Source organism: Artemia sp. Qi Xiang Cuo, chromosome 1, assembly GCF_049724085.1.
Source record: "Artemia sp. Qi Xiang Cuo chromosome 1, ASM4972408v1, whole genome shotgun sequence".
Lineage (NCBI taxonomy): Eukaryota > Metazoa > Arthropoda > Branchiopoda > Anostraca > Artemiidae > Artemia > Artemia sp. Qi Xiang Cuo.
The window spans coordinates 34,877,399-34,896,602 of NC_142794.1; the positions used below are offsets into that span (position 1 = coordinate 34,877,399).

General features: G+C 36.5%; 1 protein-coding gene across 1 annotated transcript in view; it reads left to right on the plus strand.

Annotated features, from left to right (window-relative positions):
* LOC148956234 (protein-serine O-palmitoleoyltransferase porcupine-like) overlaps nucleotides 1-19,204 on the plus strand; it is a 261,026-nt gene that overhangs the window by 153,387 nt on the left and 88,435 nt on the right. The window contains exon 4 of the mRNA XM_089089965.1: nucleotides 15,855-16,080. Coding sequence (XP_088946091.1) covers nucleotides 15,855-16,080 — 226 coding nt within the window. The remainder of the gene's footprint in view (nucleotides 1-15,854; nucleotides 16,081-19,204) is intronic.

Genomic DNA, 19,204 nt, shown 5'->3' on the forward strand with positions numbered 1-19,204 from the left:
TTGTGTTCAACAAAAAAAAAACAAAGGAATCATTTACTGATCTTTAGTTGTTGTGATTTTAAAAGTTCCGCTTTTATTTCAGCCAATCGTGTTTAACAGAAAAAAAAAACGGAATTATCTACTGATCTTCAGTTGTTGTGATTTTAAAAGTTCTGCTTTTGTTTCAGCCAATCGTGTATCTCCCCCAAAAACACGTAACCCTGTCTAATTTTTTTTTCATAATTTACTGAATTAAATTTCTTGGTTCTTTGAAATTATTTTCTACAATAGCGTAACTATCATGTGACTTGGTACTTTGAAATTATTTTCTACACAGAACTTTTTTTTTCTTATAGCCTTGACTTTGAATACATTTCTTCATCTTAATCGGCTTTAAAAATAACATGCAAAATAAAGTAGCCTAACCCTCGTTGCTGTGTTGAATTTTGAGCAAACCAAAGGATTGTAACATCTGATTGGCTCGTTTGTATGCAATTTCAAGCCAGTGAAAAGAACGAAACGTCTTTGAGTCGCATTTTTTTTTTTAAAGTAAATTCATTGTTTCTCTATGATTCAATCTCAACAACCCCTTGCTCTGAGTGTTGAAAATGATTTCACGACATTATTTTAGGGTTTTTTTTTTCTTGTCCCAAACTATTTTTTTATCATGAACCGTTTAGAGATAAATTTGATCAACTTGGAGAAAGTTCAAATAGAATCGTTACTGATATCGATATTAGTGCATAAACTACAAACTGACAAAAATATCCAGAACTTTTTTTCTTATGGCCTTGACGTTGAAGACATTTCTTCATCTTAATCGGCTTTAGAAATGACATGCAAAATAAAGTAGCCTAACCCTCGTTGCTTTGTTGAATTTTGAGCAAACAAAGGGATTGTAACATCTGATTGGCTCGTTTGTATGCAATTTCATGCCAGTGAAAAGAACGAAACGTCTTTGAGTCACATTTAAAAAAAGAAGTAAATTCGTTGTTTCTCTATGATTCAACCCCAACACCCCCCCCTGCTCTGAGTGTTGAAAATGATTTCACGACATTATTTTAGGTTGTTTTTTTTTTTTTCTTGTCCCAAACTTTTTTTTTTTATTATGAACCGTTTATAGAACAATGTTATCCCATGTGTCTGACAATAGATGTATGCGAATTCCTTTTAATACATCTCCAATGTTTTAATATACATTCTAAACGTTTGATATGGTACCGTACTCTAAAAATAATGAAAACGTAACAATGTAATGCATAATATACTTTTAATGAAATAATACCATGTAGAATATTAATACAAAAATATATTAAGATACATTATTAATATCAATGATCATCTTTGGTCATTTTGAATCTGTTCCATAAAATCGTTCACCATGTTCTCTCTTGATATTGTAGCTATTGTCTTCTCTTAACTCGTTATCGGTAGAATAATCATTATTCCATTTTGAGTCATACACAATATTTACTGGTGTGTCACCGACAGAATCAATATACGTTTCATCTTTGCTATTATTTGATTCATCGACTGTTTGATTAATGGTAGTAACGTTTGCTGGCACTTTGTTTTTCATCGATTCATCTTGATATTCCATAGTGATATTTTCTGAGAATGCCCTTTTAATTTTTCTGGCAATTTCACTGTCTATTATTACATTATTTTTACACAGGTAACAGTTTCGGCACGTAGCCAAGATATGGTTTACGATATTCGTAGAAGGGTAGGCCTTTCTTTTATAGTCCTTCCGTTGAATCCTAATATCTAAAAGATGATGATTGGATGTATCAGTTGGTAGTGTGTTACCTGCAACAGTAGCAAGGAGTTGTCCTCTATCATCAACGATTATCTTTATGTTGGCATTCTCTTTGAGTGCAATCATCTCCGGAGATCTCAATCTCGCATATCCACCATTTGTACAATGTAATCTTTTCGGTATTCCAAAGAAATTTAATTCCTTACTGTCATGACAATGCATGCATACATTTCCAATAGTGCTACCACTTGTACTTGTTTCATAGTTTAAATACTTCTCCTTGTTGGCATTCAATGCTACAATAACATTGTCATGTGAACACTCTTTATTAAAATGTTCCATCTTCACTTTTTTTTTAAAGATATGACTTATGTGTTTATCGTTCCACTGCGTAAAAAATACTGATTTAATGCATGCAATAAACTAGGTAGTGTCGATAACCGGCCATAGAGTACCAGTGGGAAAACCGCATCGTGTCTCTGAGAAATCATAGAGTACAATTGTTAGAACCGTAAGCATATTTTGTCATTTTAAGATACATACAAAAAAAAATAATAAAATAAAAAAATAAAGTTGAATAATTTCGAAGTTTAAAAAAAAGTAGGTTTTTATGAAAAAAAATATTAAATTAGAATCATCAGTCCTCATCATTATGAGTATTCAAAACTGGACTTAAGTTTCACATTTGAACTAGAGAATTGTATTTTCCATAATTTTCTTACATGAACGTTGAATGAAATTTCGGTATTGTGTATTCAAGAGGTGAAGAAACTTTTTTATAGTTTAATTTCTGATCGCGGGGGGTTGGGCACGGTTGAAGTTGTTTTCACGTAAAAATCTATTTTCTGTCCGTTTTTAAGTTTTGATGTTGCTACTTACTTTCACTTGAAGAAACTTTTTTTATAATTTAATTTCTGATCGCGGGGGGCTGGGCATGATTGAAGTTGTTTTCACGTAAAAATACGTGAAGCATTTTTCTACTCGTAAACTAATTTCTTAAACTAAATAGTTACCCCGTCCTCCTCCCTCAGAAAGTTCAAAAAAAAAACAAAATAACCTTATCTGTAGTGAAGCATTTTTCTACACGTAAACTAATTTCTGAAACTAAATAGTTACCCTCTCCTCCCTGAGAAAATTCAGAAAAAAAACACACAGCCTCTACTTTCTGTCCGTTTTTAAGTTTTGATGTTGCTCCTTACTTTCAGTTGAAGAAACTTTTTTTTATAATTTAATTTCTGATCGCGTTGGGGGTTGGGCACTGTTGAAGTTGTTTTCACGTAAAAATCTATTTTCTGTCCGTTTTTAAGTTTTGATGTTGCTCCTTACTTTCAGTTGAAGAAACTTTTTGTATAATTTAATTTCTGATCGCGGGGGGCTGGGCACTGTTGAAGTTGTTTTCACGTAAAAATCTATTTTCTGTCCGTTTTTAAGTTTTGATGTTGCTCCTTACTTTCAGTTGATTTGGGAGCTTGGAGGACCTTTAAGGATCGGTGGCTTCCTTCGGGGTTGGGGTGGGGGGATCGGAGCCCTTTGGGGTTGTGGTAGGGGACCTCAGAACACTGTTCAAATGGAACTTGTGTATTATAATGAGCACTGAGTTTCACCCTCAAATCCTCTTCTAAAATCATCTTTTTAAGTCATCTTTTAAATTGTATCTAACCTCTTCACCGAAATTATTCCCTAAAATAATAATTTGTTCCGAAAAGATACAATAAAGCCTTAAAAAGTATTATAATGGGGGGCTCAGGAGCCTTTGGGACACCGAGGGCCCTTTGGGAGCCCAGAGAACCTTTGAGGCCCGGGGGGGTGCGTTGGGGGTGGGGGGGGGGGGAGTGTAACCATTTGGGGTTTTGGTAGGGGACCTCACAACACTGTTCAAATGGAACTTGTGTATTATAACGACCACCGAGTTTCACCCTCAAATCCTCTTCTAAAATCATCTATTAAATCATCTTTTAAAATGTCTCTAACTATATCACCGAAATAATTCCCTAAAATAATAATTTGTTCTGAAAAGATATAATAAAGCCTTAAAAAGTACTATAATGGGGGACTCAGAAGCCTTGGGGGCCCCGGGGGCCCTTGGGGACCCCAGCGACCGTTTGAAGCCGGGGGTTTTCGTACGGGGTGGAGGGGGGGGGGTCGGAGCCCTTAAGGTTTGTGCAAGGGGACCTCACAACACTGTTCACATGGAACTTGTGTATTATAACAACCATCGAGTTTCACCCTCAAATCCTCTTCTAAAATCATCTTTTAAATCATATTTTAAAATGTCTCTAACTGTTTCACCGAAATAATTCCCTAAAATAATAATTTGTTCTGAATAGATATAATAAAGCCCTAAAAAGTATTATAATGGGGGGGGGCTCAGGAGCCATTGGGGGGCCGGGGGCCCTTTGGGAGCCCAGAGAACCTTTGCGGACCGGGGGGCTTCGTTCGGGGTTGGGTGGGGGAATCGGAGCCCTTTGGTGTTGTGGTAGGGGACCTCACAACACTGTTCAAATGGAACTTGTGTATTATAACGACCACCGAGTTTCACCCTCAAATCCTCTTCTAAAATCATCTATTAAATCATCTTTTAAAATGTCTCTAACTGTTTCACCGAAATAATTCCTTAAAATAATAATTTGTTCGGAAAAGATATAATAAAGCCTTAAAAGGTATTATAATGGGGGACTCAGGAGCCATTGGGGTGCCGGGGGCCCTTTGGGAGCCCAGAGAACCTTTGAGGACCGGGGGTTTCCTTCGGGGTGGGGGTGGGGGGACCGGAGCCCTTTGGGAGTTGTGGTAAGGGACCTCACAACACTGTTCACATGGAACTTGTGTATTATAACGACCACAGAGTACCCTCAAGTCCTCTTCTAAAATCATCTTTTAAAATGTCTCTAACTGTTTCACCGAAATAATTCCCTAAAATAATAATTTGTTCTGAAAAGATATAATAAAGCCTTAAAAAGTATTATAATGAAGGCTCAGGAGCCATTGGGGTGCCGGGGGCCCTTTGGGAGCCCAGAGACCCATTGAGGAACGGGGGCTTCCTTTGGGGTTGGGGTGGGGGGATTGGAGCACTTTGGGGTTGTGGTAATGGACCTCACAACACTGTTCAAATGGAACTTGGTGCATTATAAGGACCAGAGAGTTTCACCCTCAAGTCCTCTTCTAAAATCATCTTTTAAATCATCTTTTAAAATGTCTCTAACTGTTTCACCGAAATAATTCCCTAAAATAATAATTTGTTCTGAAAAGATATAATAAAGCATTAAAAAGCATTATAATGGGGGACTCAGGAGCCTTTGGGGCGCGGGGGGCCCTTTGGGAGCCCAGATAACCTTTGAGGACCGGGGGCTTCCTTGGGGGTTGGGGTGGGGGATCGGAGCCCTATAAATCTTTTTGTACCTACAATTTGTTTAGAATGAAGTGTTTTTTACAGCAGATAACCCCCCCCCGTGCAACTGAACCCCCCATGTAACTGAACCCGTGTATAACCGAAACCCCGTACAACTGAACCTCCGTGCTACTGTATCCTCGTGCAACTCGACCCCGTTTAACTAATCCCCGTGTAACTGAATCCGCATGTAACTGAACCCTCGTGCAAGTCAACCCTCGTGCAACTCAACTCCCTCAAAACACTTTTCAGCCATTTCTTGTTAATTTTTTTTATTTCTAAACTATTTAAAATTGACAACACTGTGCAAATCATCACTTGTGTATTATACAGTACACTATAGTTTTATAACGTGTTTAATCCCGTGTAGTTTTAAGAATGTGCATCTGAACTCATGACCTACATTCATTGTGTAATTGACAACAAAAACAGAAAGAAACCTGTTTGAGGACATTATACACTGCCAAATAACCGCTGGCTGTAGACTATGCCTTGGAAAGCTACCAGGGAACGTAAAGGCCGCAAATAACATGGAGATTGCTATACAGGGTACAGAAGTATAAGGTACTACTCTACTTATGCCTCCAACTATTCTGCGACGAAATCCTAGTGTAAGTATTGTTCAAATAGTTGCCAAATGTTTATTTTCTACTAAAAAGATAGTGACGGTGATTAGAGGTGAAACGTTAGAGAGGCCATCGGGCTACTTTGGTCATTTAGTGATACAGTTTGAAAATCCGATTCAAACAAGGAATAGCATGCCTGCTTTTCTTTTAAAAAGCTGTCCGGGGTGATTCTGGAAGAGTACTGGCCCTCTGAATGCATCCAACAATATACGCTGAAACCCTCGTATGATTCTACTTCAAACACTTCAAGATGCATAATCCCTGACTTCATACCAAAAAACTTCCAAAGGTTGATTTTCATACCGCGGGCCAACTTTCGAATAATACTACTAAGATGAGAAGGAGCAAAGAGTGAGCTCCACTGAGTGAGCTAGCAATGAGGGAACTATAAAAGTATAGAAGGCACATGTGATACCTTTTCTCTTATTCAGTACCTAAGACAAAAAGTAAAATAATAACATTTAATCGAAATCACAACAGAAATGGCGTGTAAAAGAGGCAAGAGTTGTACACGACTTTTCAAAATGCAATATTGTATTCATAAATCCGACCAAGGGTCAATATTTTTTCAGACATCCACTGTTTTGTAAAAACCGTGGATGTCTGTTCCGGAATAAACTGAAATCGGTGGCATAGGAAAAAAGAAAAAACAGGATAAAACCAAAGTGTTGCTCCCAATGTGGAAGAAACAAGTATGACCGATTTGCCTTCTATACTTTTGAATATATTGGAAGAAACACGCGAAAACACGATAAATGTTTACGCGGTCAAAATATTACTTTGTTTTATGACAGTGCTTAATTATTGTGGTTGGATTTTTTTTTTTTTTTCATTCTATTGTCTGTGAACTTGGTGACCATTCTCACAGACAGCGGAAATGTCTGATCACTAGGTCTTTCATATTTACAAACATTGACAATTCTGCTGACTGGCAATTATGAGATACAAACCCTCTTTATACTATACTTTATTTTTATACCAGATTTCAAATTAAACAAATCGTGACTCGGGCGACTTTGGAAATGTGCATGCTAAAGGTTAAAAAGTTTGAATCGTGCAAAAGGTGTGGTCTGCTCTTCCGCTTAAAATGTTGTACTCTAGAGACGCACCTTATTATGACAGCCAAAATCGGCCTTAAATATAACCTTTATCAAATTTTCCTCAATTTGTTCACATTATGAGTATTCAAATAAGTATGCTGAATCGACGAATTAAGCCAATTTGTCAGTCTTAACAGTATTTTAGTAATCTTAAACTATTCTTGTTGTCTTGTTTAAAAATATATCGAACAGGAAGTCACAAACAGCTTGACTACAAATGTTGTTTTAGTAGCAGACTTGAGTAAAAAAATCCATTATTTTCAATGTCTAGCCGTTCTATGCATTTTATTTGATTAACTTGAGGCTGATTCTTATTGGAATTAAGGCTGTTCTATCTACAAATGCAGTTTAAAGAAGGAGAAACCGTCATATGTCCACTCTATTATCTAACAGAATTGGTGACCAATTTCGTCGATTCTAGACTCTGTCTTAGTCTACTCCAGAAATAATCTTTGCTACTTCTTTGTGTGTGACAAGTCTAAAAACAAAAGATCTTTTAATTTATCCGGCGAGCTTGGCTGCTTGGGTACCTCAGTCGGTCAAAAGCTACTGAAATTCGGAATGGCGCTGAAATAATACAGTGGCATAATTTCGTCAAAATTCTGGGGGGGGGGGGGAGTTCGAGTCGATTTTCCCAATTCAAGTGAAAGTTACAGTGAAAAATGAAAAATGAGCCATATGGTACCATAAAGGCAAAGGTATACTAAAGAAAACCGATCGATTTCTGTGGATGCTTGAATTATGTAGGCCTGTCTTAGTTTTGACAAGATTTATTGAAGACGCTGAACTTCAGCTGAGGGGAGGCAAACTGGGGTCTGGGGGGTAGTTTCTCCCCTGCCCCATAGTAAGCTACGTCCCTGAAATAAGAATTGCCAAAAATAGTGACTTGGCAATGCTATTGGGGGCTATTCTTGCTATGCGAGAAAAAAAGATCAGAGCACAATAAAATGTAAAAACGGACCTCACATAATTGTAATTTCAAGTTACTAGTTTAAATGCAAAACTTTGGTAAAAATTTTGTTTCTAATCAAAACAAATTCTGAAAATACATCTAATGGCCACGCAGACTATCAATTGATACACCATAGCTTATGGTAATACTACTAGTACTATTAACAACTCACCGCAGCACGAAGCCACCTGAGGCCAACACAGCTACGCACGCTCCTCCACCATTCCAATCTATTCAAAGCCTCCCTTTTTACACCCTCCCAGGAAGTTCCCATTTCCTTTAAATCTTTCTTTGTGACGTCCTCCCACCCCCAGATGAGGACGACCTGCTTTCCGCTCAGCCCTAGACGGTTGGCCGAAAAGGACAATCATCGGCAATCTGTCATCCTTCATCTGCACAACGCGCCCTAGCCACCTCAACCTTTCTTTCATTATAGCCCTGGAAAGCAGTATTGAACCACATTTTTCGTACAATCCACAGTTTGAAATATGGTCAGTCAGCCGGGTACCCAAAACAATCCGTAAGCAATTTCTTCGGAAAACATCTAGCAAATTTTCATCCGCTTTTCGAAGCGCCCATGCTTCAGAGCCATATTTGACCACTGTCATCACTGTACCCACGTTAGAATATACAAAACATAACAACCTGGTAAATTTATTTTCAAAATTTCATTGGAATAAGATTAAATATACAAAGGCACCAGAATTGCTTTTGGTGAAATAATGAATAAAACACGATATTGAAAAGAATTTGAGGCACATCCTATCCCTCGACTGATTCATCTCATAATCTGCGTAAATATATACGGTTTTGGATTTTTAGAATAAATGGAAGGTATAATTCTGAAAGAATTACTTTTAATTAATATATTTTTTTATATTTAAAAAGTATTATATTTGATTCTAATGACAAGCAATTACTCCTTGATTAGATTCAAGCTTAGATTAAGTTTCTTACGTCCATAGTTGTAATTGGACGCAGTCCATTGTGGTATGCAACCAAGTAATTGCTACTACGTTTCTATTGATTTGCTTGCAAAGTACACTTGATCAATAAACACAGGAAAAAGAGTAAATTCACTTTTTGGCCAGAGGTCTATCCTTATTTAAGTGATGTTTTCCATTTTCAGTCTGAAGGTCGGATCAGTAATCTGATATTAACTTGGGGGGGGCAGTTGCTCCCCCCAATAATGTAGAGAAAAACTATTATATATCCCATGCTTTTTGGCTAGCCGAATATGGACCCCTCTTGCCCCCCCCCCTATAAAAATTCTGGAGATTCGCCCCTGGGGCTGCATTTTTTCTGATAATTGTTTTAGTACTAGTGTCTTTAAAAAGTGGCGGATACCTCGCTGTAGGCTGTATATGTCCGTGTTCTGTAAACAAACCACTTTCAGAGCTCCTCAAAACACTTTTGGCTCCTCAAAGCCTGGTGATTGAATTATTTTCACCGTAATTTTATAAAATTTCCTTGTAAATCAGTTTTTCATTTTGCTTTGCTGAGTAGTTCTTGTTAGCTATAAATCAGACAAGATATGACTGTTATTCTATGGAGGGAAAATGGGCGTTTTACATGTTAATCACTGTCATAGTATGTCCTGCGTCAAACAATTGAGGTGCGACAGGGGGTGGGGCAACATTGCCATGTATTCCTATTGCTAACTGCATCTCGGGTTTTCTGGAGTGAACAGGTTTTTTCTAATGCATTTTGGATGTCAACAGGCTCCCCGAGTTTGTCGTTTTTAGGAGCACCAGAAGATCTGGCCCCTTAAAGCTGGAAAATTGATGGTATGTGCCAAAGAGGAAGAAAATTATTCTTAAAATGGAGTAATTGTTAAGGTTTTTTCTGCAACCTTTATCCCAGTTAACTATGGACTATTAACCACCCCTCCCCCGCTCCCAATAAAAAGAAAGAAACTGAAATGAAGTCATTCGAGTTTGAACATCATCGAAAACATGTTGAAGGACAATCAACGTGTTTGTAAGTTTACTTGTAACATACATTTAATATGAATTTTATTCTATATAATTATCGATTTGATGATTTTTTTTTCATTTGTTTGTTTTATAAAGAGAAAGTTTTTCGGACGAATACTGAGTTTTCGTTCAATATGAGTTGATGATGGTATATTGGACCTTTTTTTTTCTTTTTTTTAAATTCAGTATTGTAACATAAATGTTACCGTGATTGTCCGCAAATTGATGAATGTCGACATTCACCGGTGAATGTCCAAAATACCTATTTTTTTTTTATCCTTGGATTTAGTCAGCGTTGCCAGTCAACTTTTTCAATTTAATGCAAGGTTTGATGATGACAGGCTAGGTTATATTACGCTAGGCTAGGTTGGATTAGGTTAGGTTTTTAACCCATTTCTGAAATTTATAACCAAATTTAGCCTAACCTAACTTTAACTTTTACCATCATAGCTTGCATAAGACTGAAAAAGCTGACTCGCATAGCTAATTGAATCCAAGCAGAGAAAAATAAATTTCGGACACTCATTGGTGAATTTCGACATTAACTAGATTTCAGACATTCACGGTAGCATATCTATTATTCACATATCGCAGTTCATCCTTTGGTTTTCTGCTCTAGAAGTTTGAAGTTCTCAAAGTATTAAGTTACCTGCACTCAGGCAGTTAGTAATCAATGTAATTGTGAACTTTATCAGACATGTTGGTGGTTATTTTCCTCATTGTATCCTTCAATAACGCAGTTTTATAGGTTGGATTTTACTGCCTTAAGGGGTGAGGCAGTGGCGGATCCAGAGGGGGGTGAGGGGCTCCCCCTCCCCTAGCGTAGTCTAAAGTAGAGTAATTTACTTAATTAACTCACGTTTGCGTTAAATAAACTTGCTCCTAACGCAATTTTATCGGATCAACCTGTTTTGCGCCCCTCCCCTAAAAAAAAAATCGGATCAACCTGTTTTGCGCCCCCCCCCCCTAAAAAAAAACCTGGATCCATCCCTTGGGTCAGGGGAGGGGGTGTTTCCAGGTCTTGAGTAGCCAGATGTGGTCGGAAAGCTCGAAAAAAAAAATACATTTCAAGAGGAATATGTGATTTCAGTTTTTTTTCAGACACAAGTACTCCCGCTTGTTCTCAGGAAATGGTATTCCCGTGGATGTAATTAGCTCTCCAAGAATTGCAATTGTTATATGCTTAAACAGGTTTGAATCTTAGAGTGGAGTCTATTCTTTGACTCCATTTGCATATTTAAACGGTTACCAACTTTTCAAAACACTTACAAACTTGTTTATGTAGGTGGACTATTAACGGATATAATTTAGGATCTGTTAAATGTGGATGTTTAACGAATATTCTGTTTTTTTTTTTTTTTTTTTGTTTTTTTGTTTTGTTTTTTTTAAGTTTAATTGATGTCTTTCAAATACTGAAACTTTTTTTCTTTTTAATTTTAATGTCCTTACTTTTTTCTAACTATTTACAATTTGTACAATTTCATGAACCTTTTGAAATTTGCGGGAAAAGTATGTCAAGATCACCTTGGTGTTTATGGTGGCTGCGGCGGATAGGGCAATTAGCAACAAAATACAAAACTGAAAATGATATCTTTGAAAGAAAAGTGCTAAACTTCGATTTTAGCTGCTTAAATTAAGCTCTTAAATAATTGAACTCATTCACTTTGTTGAAAGGGGGGAGGGAATGTTACTACGAACCTGAACTTTGTGTTTATTAAACAAAATCCTTCTATTAAAGAGATAGTTGCACAGTTAACATTTTTTGTCGAACTCTTTTTACTCTTTTTCTTACTTCGGACCTACTTCAAAAATTTATTGCAAAAATACGAATTAATTTTGACTCCAAATGTAAACGCTAAAAACACACACACACACACATATATATATATATATATATATATATATATATATATATATATATATATATATATATATATATATATATATATATATATATATATATATATATATATATATATATATATATATATATATATATATATAAACTGAAACGAATATTTTTCTGAGGAAAAGAGCAAAGTTTCAGTTACGGGTACTTGGTTATAAGTTATATAATAGTATTCATTCACTTAATCGACAAAAACAAATCACGAAACGTAAAGAAATCGGTTATGTGTAACTCAACCTGTATTTAACTCAACGCTATTCAACTTAACCCCATTCAATTCAACCCCGTTTCAACTTAACCCCAGTCCAATTCAACCTTTGTAAAAGGTTAGGTGAGGTTGAATTCGGGTTGAGTTAGACGGGGGTTGAGTTGAACAAAGATTGAGTTTAATTTCTTGGTTTGAACTAGGTTGAGCTACACGCACACCAATGGACCCTTGCGGAAAGTAGCAGCAAAACATTCATGTTCATGTTTTGTACCTTTCAAGTACCTTTTGTACCTTTTTCAAGTTTTTTTGCTCCTTTAAGGTTAAAAATTAAATTAAAATAAAACGTTTGTCCTTGACCGTTGCTAAGTTTGAGACACCTGACATAAGGCGTGCCTATAAACAAGGGAACGACACATTTGAGTAGGTTGCGTTGGTGGTCGTTGTTCTCTTGGTTTGTGTCCAGCACTGCTCCTACGCACCTCAGTACAATGTGCTTTTACATCAGCGTGGCCAAGGACAGATCACTTTCTGTTTTTCTGGCATCACATGATCATTTCCGTGGAAACGTATCATTAAAACTGTCTTTACTATTCTACATAGTTTTCCCCGCATAAGATCAGGAAATACGATGTTGCTAGGAGATTAAGCTCGGAATAAACGGCGTTTATAATTAACTTTTGTGTAATTTGGGATGAGAAAATAGATATATAAAAGTTGGATTGATTCTTTGCTGTAATTGTAATTTTTATCCGTTGTCCTGGGATAAACATTATACTTCCAGGGAATAAAAAAGGAATTTAGTATGTTTGCTGGAAAGAGTTTTTCCAGGAGTGATAATTTTTTCAGTACTTGTCTCTTATAGCCACCACACTCAACTTCTGTCGAGAAGTAAAGTTTGGTTAATGCTAATGAAATTAAAGTTTTAATTAAATAGTTGATGTTTATGTAAATAGTTGAGTTATTAGGTAAGTAGTTACGTGGAGTTTCGCGCGATCGCGAACCTTCATAGGTTTTCTCCAGCGTAAAAGTGTTGTTTAATTTATTTATTTGTTTATGAATGCGGATTAATAAACTTATGAACTTAACTTATGAACTTTATCCACAAAATTATGAAAACTTCAGCAAAGAATTATGGAAGGGGGGCTGCCCAGACCGCATTATATTAAATACGTAACTTAAACTAACCTAACCAAAATATCAACTAAATGTTTAATTAAGATATAGCTACAATGTAGTTTCCCACCGAGCCGAAGCTAATATTGTCTGGTATAAAGACCATGAAAACCTGTTATTATCTCATTTTGCGATACAAGATCTTGAGTGTGGGGGCTACAGGACATAAGTACCTTTTTTTCTTCTATGTGGAGTGCTTAATTTCAATTTTACTCCTTTTAACATGTTATTGAAGAACTTCTATTTCTACATATTACGTGTTGGTCGGACCACGGGCCACGGGACGAGGAAAACTTCAGTAGGATTAAGTTTACTGTAAACAGTTTGTGTTTTAAGACGGTCAATACTCAACAGCCCATTATGTATGATTTGTGTTTCTTTTTAAAAGATGTTATAGTAGAGAAACCTGAGCACAAGACATTGTTTTTTGAGGAGGGAGGCCTAGTTCAGAATAGCAAAAACAGGCTACTTACATAGAAGCTGTATGAGATTGTGGAAAAGACCATAAAACTCAAAAGTTTGGGGAAGAAGGGTGTATGAGAAAGCTTGGTACATATCGGTTAGCTGGAACACACGCGAAAAGTGAAGTTTGGTTAATGCTAATGAAATAAACAAAATACGATGAAAATATAATAGTTTAGAAACAAATTTGGGCTATATATTTGCACATTGGGGGGCGGGGGAGGGGTAAAGTATAGAATATATTAAATACGTAATCTAACCTAACCTAGGTACCTTTTTTGCCCCTTCAACCCCAAAAAAGTTTAAATATTTGTCACGGAGTGAGCAATACCTCATTAGGCAGAAGAAACCTGTTTTTCATTAGGATGTTTGAGATTCTATATGCGCTTCTTGTCGCGTGTGTTCCAGCTAACCGATAAGTACCGAAAGCTTTTTTCCCTGTGTGTGTAACTAAACGTAGTGTTTTCTTATTCTTCCCCTATACAAATAGTCTTGGTTTCCTCCCCTCCCTCTAAGAAAAACTGAATTCGTTTTTCGGGAATATGGCTGTTTTTTTTTCTATTCTTTCCTGTAAGCTGTTGCTCCTAATACATACTATGTAAGAAAAAGGTATTATCCCATTATGCGGGCCTCTCGGGTTAGGCTAATCGCTATAGAATAGGCAATGATAACAAGTTTTTCATTGCGTATACGATATTAAACTGAGGTTTTTTGGGGTTTAGGGGGGAAAGTACGTAGGTTAGGTCAGGTTACGTATTTAATATTTGTAATACTTTGCCCAGCACCTCCCCTCCCTTAATATGCAAATTTATAGCCCAAATTTGTTTCTAAAGTATTATATATTCATCTTATTTTATTTTATTTCATTAGCATTAACGAAACTTGACTTTTTAGAGAGGCCCGCATAATGGGATAGTACCAAGAAAAGAAAAAGTATTATCAAAGTAAAAATATGCAATTCAAACCAGACAATTTAGCAATTCTTAGAAATTTCACGGCCTAAGACTATCTGTTGCCTAAAATGTCAGTTGAGGAAGGTAATTTGAAATATATGAAGCTTGACTCCTTAATCGTAAAAAAAAAAAAAAAAAAAAAATCGCACATGCGAGTTCCTTATATATGTGTCTTATCATTCATCTCATTTTTTGGCTATTCTACATCATGATAGGATTTGCATTTCGCTTTAGCGACTGAGTTTGCGTCGCCCGATCAGTATTTATATCTTCTTGCGACTTAATAATAATAATAATTTATTATTATTACCCAAACAAACACAGAACACATCAAATACATCGATAAATTACTGTAATAGTGTCGAAGTCCAAAGATGGTTTTGTTATGTATTTGTTTATTTCTCTTCTACATCTTGCTCTTTTCCTTATTGTCAAGTTCATGATAAATATCATTTTTTCTTTACCAACACATTCCTTTGTATAGCCTAGATAATATCTTATTGTCTTGTCATATTGTCTAGTTTCTGTATATTCCAGCTCTTTTTGATAGTATTTGTAAGCTTTTACTTGTCATAAACTCCTTATCCCAAATCCACTGATTTTTTTCCCATTGTCATCAAGTGGCCTACTTTCTTTTGCTATGTATTGAAAAAGTAAAGATGGAAAACAACTAATCCCTCAATCAAGTGAAGCGTATTGATGGGTTTAGACACAATATGTCAGATTTGCCGTTTTGTATAGAAATAATATGTTTGAAACCATCAAATTTGGTATTTGCAAACTTGAATAACGATGGATTAAGGGCGATTGCATGTATTCTATTGCTAAACTTAGAGGTTTGGTTAAGTCCTTTCTTTATAAAATTCTGACTGGCCAACTGTAGTTTATAACGTACGAAACAGCATATGAACACTTAAAAACGCTTATTTCCTTTTGTCTAATTGCTACCTTTTTTTCCAAATTCTGATTATGGGCTTTTCAACTTTTCAGTGCTCTCTCTTTCCTTCCCCTTCTCCCCTTGCTCTCCCTCTTCCTCTCTCTCCTTTCTATCTATCTCTCCCCTTTCTTTCTCCCCCTGTCTATCTCCTTATCCTCCCTCTCCTCTCAGTTCAGACTAAAAGAAAATTGCCAGTTTTTTCTGTGACTGTAACGTTTTTTGTTGTTGTTGGAAGTGTGTCTAACTCCAAGGCTACTTATCTTGGTTTGTGCCGTATTAACCTTTTCAGTACGTAAATTAGGTACATTAAAACCAAAAACACTGGTCCCCCTCCTTCCACGTTTTTTCTTCTTTTTTTCACTTTTCACAGATCCAGCGCTGATACTTCGGGAGTAAACGCATTTGTTTATGTATTCATCGCATTTTCAATTTTAGTGAACTATTTATTGTTGCATCACAAGACTGGCACACTATCCGGGGAGCCCAGATGCTAATTTCAATGAAAGTGATATCGATTGGTTTCGACATCGATTCGAACCACCTGCTCTCTGTCCCAATGCCTATGGATTTTTTTGGATATATCTTCTGCGTCGGAACTGTTATATTCGGTCCTTGGACAAGATTTAGTGATTATGCAACGATTGGTCACAACAAGCTTGGCGTGAGTAATTACTTCTTTTGAAGAAACATTGTCGGATTGCAAGGGGAAATAGGTCATTCTTTAGAAGGGTCAAAGATATATAGAATGTCGAGAGATTTTATGCTCCCAGTAGGTTTTCAAGGGGGGGGGGGGCAGTTGCAAATGACTTTTTAAATTGTTAAGACTGATTATTCTCAGCGTCCTTTCATTTTGTATTACATTAAAAAAATAAGTTTTTTTTCAGCTCAAAGCAAGGAGCAACATTAAAACTTAAAACCAACAGAAGTTATCATGTATATGAGGGGGGTTTCCCCCTCCTCAATACCTCGCTCTTCACGCTAAAGTTTTTCGGCATTTTAAAAAAAGTTACTCATTGTTCTAATTAAACAACCCTTGCCTTCCAGGAGTAATTTTTGAAGAATTGGGGGACAACATTCAAACTTTAGCGTAAAAAGAAAGGCGTTGAGGAGGGGTAAACCCCCCTCATATACGCAATAATTTCTGTTTGTTTTAAGTTTTAATGTTGTTCCTTAGTTTGAACTGAAAAAAACTTGTTTTTTAATTTAATTTTTGATCGTTTTTTTAATAGCGCCAAGAAATCTGGCGAAAAAATCCTCCTTCCCATGGAAATATCCTCTGGACAGTTCAATCCTGGTGAAAATTTACCCACGGACAATTACCCTTAACATTTCCACGCGTAAAATTGAGTCGGTAAAGAGAAACCAAGACATAAAGAAACTTCGTATAAGATTTCTGGCGAATTCCACCAGTATAAGATTTCCCCTGAAAAGTTCGCCCCCTGGAAAGTGTCATCTCCTTGGTAATTTTCTCACCGTGCAAAATCCCCCCCAGCAGAAAATTCGTCCTCTCCTCCTCACCTGAAAAATGCATGCATACTTCCCAATGACAAATACTGTACGTAAACAATTTATATAACTTAAAGACATTTCCCCAGGGGCTGTGGGGGGTCATGTTATCTCCAAATGCATAGTTATTTGGTCTTTCAACTATGCTGCACAAAATAGCTATCTCAAAATTTTGATCGGACGATTTTGAGAAAAAGTGGTGTGGGAGGGGGCCTAGTTGCCCTCCAATCTCTTTGGTTACTTAAAAAGAGCACTAGAACTATTAACTTACGTTAGATAGTTTCCGTTACAATTGAGCCGGGTCTGTCTTTACTTACAGTTCATTACCACGAACTGTTTGATTAACATTGTTTCAAGACTACCTCATTAAGTGACTGGGTCGAGCGTCAAAAGTCAAAATGTTTTATGTTCAGTATGGCAAGATAAAGCGACAATGGAGCGGGAAAGCTTGGTATGCTTAATTACATCTTTTGAAGAAACATCATTAGCTTTTAAGGGGAAATAGTAGTTTCTTTGAAAATATCTGTTTCTTCAACTTATTGAATTTTGAGCGGTTTCCAGTAGTTCTGTTGTAGCGGATGGTCAGTTACATAAACCTTCTGAAAAAATAACACTCACTGCTCCCAAATCTTTAACTATTTCTTACTTGATTGGCCAGCACTATTTGAAAGATTTTTCAAATGAGGGTGGTCAGGCATCAAAGTTAAAAAATCATAATCTATATTTTGATGAGATTTAGCGGTCATTGACCAATTCGCCGTAAGCTGGATGTGACGAATTTCTTCTTTTTGTTTTTAAAGCATCAAGGCGTTGTATGGGAAACTCCTTCCTTTGGAAAAATCCAATTTCCAAATGATTGGAAATAGGTATTTCAGCTTACCGAATTTCGAGTGGTTGTATGTTTTTAACATCTGAATAGAGGGGTGGTCACTAGCATAAATCTTCTCTAACTGGATGCTCTCCACTTTGCCAAATATTGATTTTATTTTTATCGAGTGGCACTGTTTGAAGAGTCTTTTTTCTTAACGACAATGAACGACTGTCCAGAATCAAAACGTATTATGTATATTATGAAAGTTTTAGTGATAAAGCAGCAATTTGTCATCAGAAGTTTGATAAAAGCAATCCATTTTTAGGAATAATTCTTATGTTTATGACTGAAGCGAGCTAGACTGCCTTCTCAGGAATTTAGAAGACTGAAAGATGGCATCGTACTTATATATAAAACTTTTTAGCATTGTACTTTTCTCCTCTTTATTGAGTATTATTTGAAAAAAACTACGTTTTCTAAAGAGTTAAAGAGGCTGAGTTACAAGGTCGAACCTTAAAACGTACAGGGATTAGGAGGCACAGTTGGGGGGCTACCACCCCCAAACCCCCGCTTTCGCAGCCTTTAAATATAAAAAAAAATTTCTTTAAACTGAAAGTAAGGAGCGACATTATAACTTAATACGAACAGAAATTATTCCGTATATGAAAGAGGCTGTGCCCTCCTCAACGCCTCGCTCTTTACGCTAAAGTTTGACTTTCACACAACTCTTTTTTTAAACAATAAAAACTTTAGCGTAAAGAGCGAGGCGTTGAGGAGGGCACAGCCTCTTTCATATACGGAATAATTTCTGTTCGTTTTAAGTTATAATGTCGCTCCTTACTTTCAGTTTAAAGAAATTTTTTTTATATTTAAAGGCTGCGAAAGCGGGGGGTTTGGGGGTGGTAGCCCCCCAACTGTGCCTCCTAATCCCTGTACGTTTTAAGGTTCGACCTTGTAACTCAGCCTCTTTAACTCTTTAGAAAACGTAGTTTTTTTCAAATAATTTCTGCACGTTTTTGTACAGTTTATTACTTATTATTGCTTGACTAACTGTTAGCTGATCGTGTCAGGAGTTAAAGTTGGGGGCTGCCGCCCCCCAAACCCCCGCTCTTGAACATTCTTGTGTTAAGGCTTTTAATTCCTGAATACTCAAATCACGTCGTACAGGGTGCCTCCTAATCCCTGTACGTTTTAAGGTTCGAACTTGTGACTCAGCCTCTTTAACAGCCCCCCAACTGTGCCTCCTAATCCCTATACGTTTTAAGGGTCGACCTTGTAACTCAGCCTCTTTAACTCTTTAGAAAATGTAATTTTTTTCAAATAATTTAAAAAAGAAACTGAGTTTCTTTTCAAAGTATATAAAAAAGTTGCTCTGATAGTGAATCGAACACGGGTTTTCCGCCTGAAAGTCTGGAGTATCAGCCGCTGGACTGTACAAACACAATAGTAATTGTTGTTTAGCAAATTG